Source organism: Urocitellus parryii, unplaced genomic scaffold (assembly GCF_045843805.1).
Source record: "Urocitellus parryii isolate mUroPar1 unplaced genomic scaffold, mUroPar1.hap1 Scaffold_540, whole genome shotgun sequence".
Classification (NCBI taxonomy): Eukaryota; Metazoa; Chordata; class Mammalia; order Rodentia; family Sciuridae; genus Urocitellus; species Urocitellus parryii.
The window spans coordinates 116,344-127,008 of NW_027554073.1; the positions used below are offsets into that span (position 1 = coordinate 116,344).

At 37.9% G+C, this 10,665-nt stretch overlaps 1 protein-coding gene across 1 annotated transcript; it reads right to left on the bottom strand.

The window, feature by feature from the left end:
* Positions 1–1,231: 1,231 nt before the first annotated feature.
* On the bottom strand, positions 1,232–9,946 carry LOC144252744 (adhesion G-protein coupled receptor V1-like). The gene is made up of 6 exons (XM_077794867.1): positions 9,809–9,946; positions 6,735–6,997; positions 4,034–4,209; positions 3,214–3,338; positions 1,440–1,598; positions 1,232–1,337 (listed from the first exon to the last, which is right to left on the bottom strand). The coding sequence occupies exons 1-6, from the start codon at positions 9,903–9,905 to the stop codon at positions 1,315–1,317; spliced, it is 843 nt and encodes a 280-aa protein (XP_077650993.1). The 5' UTR covers positions 9,906–9,946; the 3' UTR covers positions 1,232–1,314.
* Positions 9,947–10,665: the final 719 nt, after the last annotated feature.

Here is a 10,665-nt window from a genome sequence, read left to right on the forward strand (position 1 = left end):
GAAAAAAAAGAAATCAGAAAGGGAAGAGATCAAGGGATTTCGTTGTAAACTGAACAATTCTCAACTATTTATGCCAACTGTAATAATTTCGTGGAGAAAGAAATGCCAGCTATGGAGGGAATAACTAAACCTTATGAAGGCTGAGGGGCAGCCATGTGAAAGGAAGGGCTTCTCCAGAAGGACACTCCTCCGCTGCAGCAGGAGGGAGGGGCAACACTGGCTTTTAAGTGGAATTTTGAATTTGGTGTTGGGAAAATAAGTAATCTCCCTCTAGTGACTTTCATTTCACTGAGGTCATTAGTTGAAAATGAGGCGATAAGAAGCATGTACAGAAGCACCAGAGACAAAAATTATCAATTAAGCATTAAGGAGATTATAAGATGTAGTGTGCTAGAAAAATGTGAAATTTCTGGGGTGATGCTGAGTGCCCAATTGGTAATGTTAATCATGAATTTTTAGTGATACCATCTATCTAGCTGTGTGATTTTCCTCCATAATGTTTTCCAACTCAATTAAATTCTTATTAAATGTTCATGTTTATGATTACATTTGCTTTGGCTCTTGAAGAACATATAATATTCATAACTGTTGTTTAAAAGTTAATTGGGACCAATAAATATTCATATTCTCCTTTACTACTTTACCACAAACTATGGTTTTCTTTTATACCAAATCTCTAGACCCTACCTCATAACTTTCAATTACAGTATTTTTTTAAAAGTTGGGGAGATCTTCATTTTCAAAGATTCAAACCTGAGTTAATTCGGAATCCTCTCTTTGACTTGCAACAATTAAATAATCTTGACTGTCTGAAGTAAAATATCTTACTTGGGAACTCTCAGAAATAATGATTGTTTGCACCTGCAAGGAAGACAGAAAAGTGGGAATAAAAATTTAAAGAGTTTAACTCAGAAAGGCACTAAATATTATACTAATGAGTTAGTATTTGATGTTTAAGACTCGATGTTTAAAACTATTCTGATCACTAGGTATGCATATATCATAAGCATACATCATTTCAAGCCAACAAAAATAGCCCCCGTTTAAGATACATGCTACAATTTGTATCAACTTGCAAAAAGTTCTGTTACTCATTAACATAGAATATACATTGTCATCCATTTAGATCAGTCTTACAAATCTGAATTTCTTTTAGGTAAAGCAATATAAAATGAAGATTTTGTTTTTACCAGGAATAACTGGAATCCAGATGTGAAGGTATACACACTGTTAACAGAAGACTTCTCTTCATTTCTTTCTTTATGAGTAATTACAAAGTAGGGGGAAAGACCAATATTAAAGGCCTCACAAGTTTTAGGATTTTGTATCATTAAATCCTAGAAAATGAGAATTACAAAAAACAGTTAACTCATAATGTATCTCACATTTACTTGTATATATTATTTTGTGCACTGTGGAAAAAAATAAGCAATGTTTACCTTTACTGGAATAAAAATCCCTTGCCATCGGTAAATAGTAAATGATGATTTTCTTAACATTATACCATATACTGAATCTTCCAAAGTAAAGAAACACCAGCCAGAAACTGGCTTGTCCAAAAAAACTTTGAAATATGGAAAAGACAACATCCATTCCCCCTAAAAAACATAAATCATTATTTACCAGTGCATAATTCCTTCTCAAACTTATCTGCTCTAATTTGTTATTTAAACATTGAGACTAATGACTTCAATACAAATGAATTCCCCATGGTGTGTGTGTGTGTGTGTGTGTGTGTGTGTGTGAGAGAGAGAGAGAGAGAGAGAGAGAGAGAGAGAGAGAGAGAGAGAGAGAGAGAGACAGGGACAGAGAGAGAGAGAGACAGGGACAGAGAGAGAGAGAGAGAGAGAGAGACAGGGGCAGAGAGAGAGAGAGACAGGGACAGAGAGAGAGAGAGAGAAAGAGGCTAGAAAACTTAAAAATAGTAACTTAAAATAACAATTATGGATAACAAAAGGAGTACTAATACTTCACTCTATAGCCATATGAACTTTCCCAAGGTCTATTTAAATATAAATACTTGCTAACTGTAATTTTAAAGGGAAATATGCTAAAACATGTTTTATTTCTTTCTTTTCTTTTTTCCAGCACTGGGGTTTGGACTCAGGACCCTGGGCATGCTAGGCAAGCACTCTGACATTGAGCAATAGCCCCAGCCCGTCTCCCACCCTTTAACACACTCTTCTAGTATCTGCAATCTACTGTTTTCTCCTGTATTTCTCACCAGGTCTCCAAATCCCCTTCGTGAGATCACTCTGCTATCCCTAGCCATTCAATCTGATGCTTTTCAATTTTCAGGCTGGGTCTTCTTCCCTTCTCTGTCTAGAGCTCCTCTTCTCAGATTGTTAAATCAATGTCCATGACTTTAAAAACAGTAACACATGTCAGATCCCTAAGTCTATCTTGCAGCAGAGACCTTCCTTTGAGTATAAACGCCTTCTCAAAAGGAACTCAAACTTAAAATGTGCTAAAACAGATTTATTTTAATTCCCTCACCAAAACAACACCTAGCCTTCTTTCACACATCTCTTAGTCAGTGGCAAGACACTCTATCCTACCACACAAGCTAGGAGTCATCTGGGTCTCACCCTCACCCTTGCACCCAGTTCATCACCTGCTCTAAACTTCCATCATCTGTTGCCCTTTTGCTCATCTCCATGCATCCTCTCTTCTCTGCTATACCAACCAATTCTTTACACGGTCCTATGAATAACACTTAAAAATGCAAACATGATCATACCATACCATCTTCCCCATGCCTAAACCACTCAAAGGTTTTCCATTAACTCTGGGATAAAAGATTGACATCCATAAAATATTTCTCAAGTTCTTCAATGATCTCTGCATCTCCCCTATTTCTGTACTCCCTATTCACTGAGGTTCTTCAATTATGACATGTCCTTTTATGCCTGAGTTTCCTGCCTCTAAAGCTTCCCCCTCGTGTCTCCCAGGTTCCTCCAACCCAGTTCTTTGCATAATTGATTCCTCCACATTGATTTTTACTTATTATTTTGGTACACTTTAAATTCTAAGCTCCATGAGCTCAGTAACATTCCTAGGCACTCAAATATTCTTGGATATAGTAATAAAATTAAATATCTGTTTCCCATTTTTAATAAACCCATAAATTATAATTCATGGAAATAATGTAAATCTTATACATGCAACATTTCTGAGTTACAGCATTTTTTTCTCATAAAAAACTAAACATACTCATGCCAAGGGCTGTTTCAGATATCGTCTCCCACTGCACACTCACAGCTAAATCAATGCCATTAGTACACGACACATTTAAGTATACCATTCTGTTGGTTTCTTCAATATCTATAGAAGTGGCTCTGAAATTGTGGAAAACAGAAAAAGAATATAATTTCTACATATTTAAAATATATGTCACATTACCAGTATATGCTTAATATGCTTCTACATTTATACAACCCAAATGACATGCACAAATTTGATACATGAATATTTTCAAGACAAATGTGTGCTTGAAAATATTCATTTATGGAGTTTTTTTAAGTACAAATGCAACACTTATAATCAGAAAATACTGAAGATCAGTAATTTAACATTACACATTTTAAAACTGTCTTTTTTGAATTTTTTCACACATAAATCAAAAACATCTGACAGGAAAAAACAGGAAATTCTTAGTATAAGAATAAAACTAAATCTCTTAATATACTGTATATAAATATCTGTCAGTTTCCAAAGGAAATTTTATAATTATAATCATTTTAATATGTTTAAAGAGTAATGTATTTGGATTCAGTGACCAAGTATATTTTATATTTTTTCTTGCTTTTTATTTCTAAAATCACAAAATAATGCAGGCCTTTTCCTAGAAGTGTGAAGTATGAGAAAATAAGAATTCTGATGACACCATTAAGCAGGCCATGGTTAAGTCTGGAATTCATTTTAAAAGTCCACTTTACATAATCACACCTCAATTTTCTTTTGCATTTTCTTATGTCAAAAATTATTTCTTCCTTATTTTCAGAAGTGACATTTTCTTATAAATAAATTATACCTATTTTCAATAGCAGAAATACTGAACAGCCCCAAAGGGGCCTGATTTTGTAATACTGTTATCAAGGTTTGAACCTGAGCCCCTAGTCTAGCACCTCCCGTCGGATTAAACAAGGTGCAAACAAAATGCTCATCCATTTCTGGTTCTGTGTCTAATACAGCAGAAATGTGCAGGGCCTGAAAACAAAATAAAAAAGTAAAGTTACTAGAATAGAATATATTTGCAAAACACATAGAGAAATTTACTAAACATTTTAGAAACCAAAATAATGTCTTTCAAAAAACAGCACCTCTTTTTTATTTAATAATGGTCCCCATAATGTGATAGCTACTTTTGGGATTTTCATGTTATTACTTTTGGGATTTTCAACACTGTGGTACACTACATGGAAGTGTCTAAAAAATAAATGACATTTTTAAATAACACAGAATAAAATATTAAAATATTAAATTCATGTCCTTTTTTGGGATACTTTTTTATCCTGCTCTGGCTATATAACTTCATTAATGTCTTTGTAGTCTAGGATTCACCATTAAAAAGCCATGGTAGAGGGGCTGGGGTTCTGGCTCAGGGGTAGCACTTCCCTAGCATGTGTGAGGCACTGGGTTGAATTCTCAGCACCACATATAAATAAATAAAGGTCCATTGACAATTAAAATATATATATTACAAAAAAGCCATAGTAGGAACAAATTAGAAAACAACCCAAATGTTCATCAACAGGAAAATGGATAAATAAATGGTGATCTGTTCCACAAAACTCTATTCAACAATAAAAAAGGATCAGCTACGGATGTCCGCAACCACACAAAAGAAGCATGAAAGAAGCATGAAAGAAGCTAAACACAAAATAATAGATACTATAAGGCCCTATTTATACAAAGCTCAAGAATCAGCAAAAATGAGTCAATTAAAACATTACAAAGTGGTTTCCTCTTGAAAAGGCAAGATGCCAAAGAGAACCATCTGGGTAATAGTAGTGTTAATATCTTTAATCTGAGTGGAGGTATTATGTTTTGGATATGAAATGTTGTCCAAAGTCTCATCTGCTCAGAGGTAGACTTTTTGGAAAGTGATAAATCATGATGGCTCTGATCTCATCAGTAGATTAATCCACTGATGGCTGAATGGACTACTTGTATTAAGTAGGTCACAAGGGATAGAGGTTTTCCTGGAAAGGTCTGGGTTCTCTCTGGCACTTTCCTCTTGCTTTCTGTTTTCCCCGGGTGCAATAAGCTGAGCAGCTTTCCTCAACTCCACCCTTCCACCAAGATGATTCTACCTTGGAGCCCGATGACACAGACTGAATCCTCTGAAACGCTAAGCCAAAATAAATCTTTCCCCACTAAGTTGTTCTTATCAGTATTTTGTTCATAGTGATGAAAAGCTGACTAATACAGGTCATTATATGTGTGTATACTATGTTTAAAATCATTAATCCATATGCTTGGAATTGGTGCATTTTACTATTTATATGTCAAAATAAAAACGTGGAGCAAAAACAGTTGTGTGAGCCAAAAATATTTAATCTAATTTTCTCTAATGTTTAATTTACCAAATGAACAAAAGTTTTACTTAAATACACGCCGAGAAAAAGACACAAAATATTACAGTAAAAAAATTTTAAACATTTTAAATTACAAAAAAATTATTAAGAGAAAAATGTGAATAAAGCAATGACAAATTTTAATATACTTCAAATTTGAACTTTTGTATTTTTCACAATTTAAGTGTGTCTTTGAAGAAATCAAAGATTTTAAATTTGGAAGAACGTTTAAAAAATGAACAAAAAATATGTTGAACTTTACAAAAACTTAAAATTGAGAAAGTTATTTGATTGTTAGATGAATTAGTTTAGAGGAAAGGGCTGCAAATGTATTTCTTTTTTTAAAGAGAGAGTGAGAGGAGAGAGAGAGGGAGAGAGGGAGAGAGGGAGAGAGGGAGAGAGAGAGAGAGAGAGAGAGAGACAGAGAGAGAGAGAATTTTTAATATTTATTTTTTGGTTCTCGGCGGACACAACATCTTTGTTGGTATGTGGTGCTGAGGATCGAACCCGGGCCGCACGCATGCCAGGCGAGCCCCAAATGTATTTCTTTAAAGCAGTATTTTAGCTAGCTTGAAAAATGTCTAAAGATAATTCGATGAACTAATTTAAACTTCAACTATATTTTTAAAAATAAAGTTTAGTAGGAACAGAAAATCAATATACAGGAATGGAAAATATATAGAAAAATAAGTTGGGAAACTAAACTTATGTAAGGATAGATCACATTCATAATTAATCTCAAATCCAGGATTTTTCTCTTTAAAACACTATTCCTATTCTCAAACAGTTTGAAGCAGCAGTTACATGCTGCTTAATTAAAATATAGCAAAAAGAAATGACTGACTGAGGCTGGGAGCTTTTTTGGCTTATGCTTTACATATAAAGTGAAGTATACCATTTAAATAAGTTTGGAATTTAAAATAAAAAAATGTGTATTTTTATTATTTCCATATTTCTCTATTAATAGTAAATTCCTTCAGTTGCCCTCTATACATATTATATAGTACATTAGCACTTGTCACATAATAATCTAATCGTGTCTTTATTTCTCACCTAAGTTGGAAATATCTTTTTCTTCTTTTGAGGATGCAGGAAAAAATATTTTGTAAATATTAGAATTATAAGCTTCATCCTCATTAAAGTTGCATACTGTACCTTGAGTCGAACACCTTCTTCTAATACAATATAGCCTTTGGAAGGAGTCAGGTCCTTGGATTCTGTTGAAGAATTCACTTCCGTGACAATGAACTGAACTGTCACAGTTCCAAACAGTCCTCGTGCAGGTTCCCGAACAAAGTACAAGACCGCAACACTTTCCTGAACATAGAGAGCTGCTGGCTCTCTCAGGAAAAAGTGCTCACTGTTGTTAAATGATAGAACTCCAGGGCCATCATCATTAGCAAGGATGGTAATTACAGCTGTCAAAACAAAAATATTCAATGATAAGTGAAAATAAGAAGGGCTGTTATAAATGCTGAAATGAGTGTGGATATTTCATTGGAAAAAAGGTCAACTCTCGACCTCAAGTGATCATTTTAAGAGTACCTTTTCCTTTTTTTTTAAAGAGAGGTCATTTTTAAAGCATTACATAAAATTTCATATTCCTTTATTATATGAAAATACTCTGCAATCTTAGAATGGAAGGTAGGTTTGTCAACCTGATGTGATGCTACCTCTCAGAAGTCAACAGCAGAGACCAAATTTAATGATGAAACAGTGAAAACATTCCCAGTAAAAACAGAAGTTAACCAATCCCTAAAACACAAATGCCAAATGTCATCTTTGATATAAGGAGAGCAACTAAGAACAGAATAGGGAGGAAGAGAATGAGAAGAAGATCACCACTAAACAGGGACGAGAGGGTGGAGGGAAAGAGAGAGAGAAGGGAAATTGCATGGTAAAGAAAGGAGACCCTCATTGTTATACAAAATTACATGTAAGAGGAAGTGAGGGGAAAGGGGAAAAAAACAAGAGAGAGAAATGAATTACAGTAGATGGGGTAGAGAGAAAAGATGGGAGGGGAGGGGAGGGGGGATAGTAGAGGATAGGAAAGGGAGCAGAATACCACATACACTAGTATGGCAGTAGGTAAAAAAGTGGATGTGTAACCGATGTGAATCTGCAATATGTATATGGGGTAAAATTGGGAGTTCATAATCCACTTGAATCAAATGTATAAAATATGATATGTCAAGAGCTTTGTAATGTTTTGAACAACTAATAATAACAATAAAAAAAGAAAGAAACAAGATAATGATGACTGCCAGCACTGCTACTGCTCAACATGTCCTGGAGCTATCCGTCAGGCAAAGGTAATGGAAAAGAAGGTCCAGAACTTTCATCCTTAAATGAAATGCTTGTCTACTAACAAGATACAAGAAAAAAACTTATCTTATGATAAGAGTTTGAAATATAAATTTAGAAGAGATTCAAGATTGTGGAATAGAGGAAGGTTGCATTTCCAGTTGCTCCATGACTCCACACTCAAGCAGCAGGAGAACTGCTTCTCAGCAAGGTGGGTAAAAAAAGGGAACTGAAATTCAATTTTAGACAATCATGGTCTCTTAGAAACATAGAAATGAAGATGCATTGAACAAAGAACAAGAAAGAGTACATTGGAGCCAACTTGGTAGCAGCAGCAGCAGCAGCACTGATTGGCCACAGAGGGGAGGGGTAATATATATAGAGAGAGACACAACCTATTGGCATGGAAAAACCTATGGATGATAAAAAGTCATAATTTAGCTATCCAGAGGCTGCACAACAGGCTCTTGTTTGAAATGTGCTTGTTGTGAAATCTGTTTCTCTCAACCTGACATGGAAGTCATCTTGAGGAGGCCACCTTGCAGTTTGCTGCTGCAGAAGCCTGTAAGATCAAACAAGAACTGCCATAATGTCCCATCATGTGGCCCAACGTGTACCTAGTAGAACACAAATGCAAGAGTTATGGAGAATATTGTACCCATGGTGATTCAAGTAAGAAATACAGAGGGGAGTGCAACTCACTAACCCTTTGAGTCTGGTGGCTCACATAACCAGCTGAAGAGGTCATGAAACTGAACAAGTGGGTATGAATACACTTAGGGACTAAGTGTGGGAAGGCCATGTTTGTGAGCAACAGAGTGTGTAAGACTTATAGAGACGTGAAACACGTGGAGAGGACTGGCTTTCCTGTCCTACAAATAGAATTCTATGGAGATTCCTGAGATCCTGGCAGCGATTGCCATCAGCCTGGCACTAGGAATGTGTGTTCTCCAGGGAAGATAATACTCAACAAAGTCCTTAAGCTCTGATTAGACCTAAGCCCTAGCCACCAGAACATCACTACTAGGACTGTGCAGAAGCTCCACACTCGGAGTGCATCAATGTTATCTGTCTGCACAAAACTGCAGTTGATAGTACTTCCCGTTCCTTCCTGTCTTATAATGGTAAGCAGGGAAGCTGAAAGCTATTTCAAACAACTTCAATGTTAGGCCAACCCAGTAGGCAGTTTAGTGAACAACACAAAAAGAGGAAGGAGTTAACCCCCAACCAAGGTTGTGTCTCTTACTCTCAATACATAGCACAAGAAGAAACAGAATGACAGTTGAGGATAGGCACCGACATCCACCTTTATCAACACTTTGAAACACCTAAGTGGAGATGATTCTTTAAGTGTGCATGTGTGTATGTATTCTTGCTGGAGTGATTCGTTGGTAGACATACATACATACATACATTTGTTTTTTTTTTATCTCAGTTTTAGCATTTTTTAAACATGTTTATTTTTCCTTGAATTGACCCTTAAGGGTCTGTGTTTTTGTCTTGTTAATTTTGGTTTTGTTTTGTTTCGTTTTTTACTTGTTTCTCTTTCTCTCCTTTTTTTTCTTCTCACAGTCAAATTCTCTTATACATTCTTTTTCTTTCCCTTTATTTTGTTTTACCTATTTTTCTCCTCCTCCTTTATAGCCATCACTTGAGACATATTTTCTGCATTCTCTCTGTTCATGTTTTGAACATTCTAAATTGTGGAAATGACTCAATAGTATCTTTAGTACCAACTAACTCTTTTTGTTCTTTACATAAATATACCCATTCAAAAACACTGACATAGAATTCCAAGATGCCTAATTTAAAATGTTTTTTTTATTCTAAGTAGAAATCATGAAGTCTCTCTAATCTGTCTCTCCCCCAAATTAGGGAAACAAGCATGAAAAAGAGGTGGCTATGGAGAAGAAATTGTCAAATACCTATTGTCTGTTGCCCCAGTTCCAGTCCAGGAGAAGGATTTGTTAAAATGAGCTGAAATTTTTCATCTCCTTCTGGAATGTCATCATCAAGAATCATGATTTCTATATTTTTATGTCTTTCTCCATCAGAAAAATGAAGACTCTGGTTAAAAGTTAAAAGGAATAATATCATTTAAAAAAAACATTTTTTAATAAAATGTTTAGGATGAAACAATATAGTTTCGAACACAAAGAATTAGCTATCTTAATTTATTTAAATTGACAGCAGCGCCGGCCTGCTCACCTGCTACACTGCATGTGCAGACCTATCAGGGCGCGCCGGCCACCACACCCGCCCGGCCCCGCCCCCCCGCCGCCCGGCCCCGGCCCCCCCCCCCCCCCCCGCGCCGCCTCCGGGACCAGCCCGCCCAACTGCTAGCCGCCGCCAACCGCCCACCTGTGACCTCGCGCCGCCTGGCCGGGCTCGCGCATGCGCAGACCGGTCAGGGCGCGCCGGCCCCCACACCCGCCCGGCCCCGCCCCCCCGCCGCCGCCGGGCCCCGCCCCCCCGCCGCCGGGCCCCGCCCCCCCGCCGCCTGGCCCCGGCCCCCCCGCCGCCGCCTGGCCCGCGGCCGTCTGGCCCCTAGCCGCCGCCAGGCCCCACCGGCGCCGGGCCCCGCCTCCCGGACCCCCGCCCGACGGCAGCGCCCCCCGCCGCCCCCAGGCCGCCCCCAGGCCCGCCGCCGCCCGCCCCCCACACCCGCCCGCCGCCCGGCCGGCCCCCCGCCGCCGGGCACCGCCCCCCCGCAGCCCGGTCCCCCTCCACCCGGCGTTCCGCCTCCGCCCAGCCCCCCCGCCTCCAACCGGCCCCCCGCTGC

Excerpts from the sequence above, each read along its gene's own strand:
- LOC144252744 (XM_077794867.1), bottom strand. The coding sequence starts at position 9,905 with ATGATTCTTGATGATGACATTCCAGAAGGAGATGAAAAATTTCAGCTC. Across the intron at positions 6,998-9,808 it reads ACTGGGGCAACAGACAATAG|CTGTAATTACCATCCTTGCT; the intron begins GTATTTGACAAT and ends TTGTTTTGACAG. Across the intron at positions 4,210-6,734 it reads AAGAAGGTGTTCGACTCAAG|GCCCTGCACATTTCTGCTGT; the intron begins GTACAGTATGCA and ends TTTTGTTTTCAG.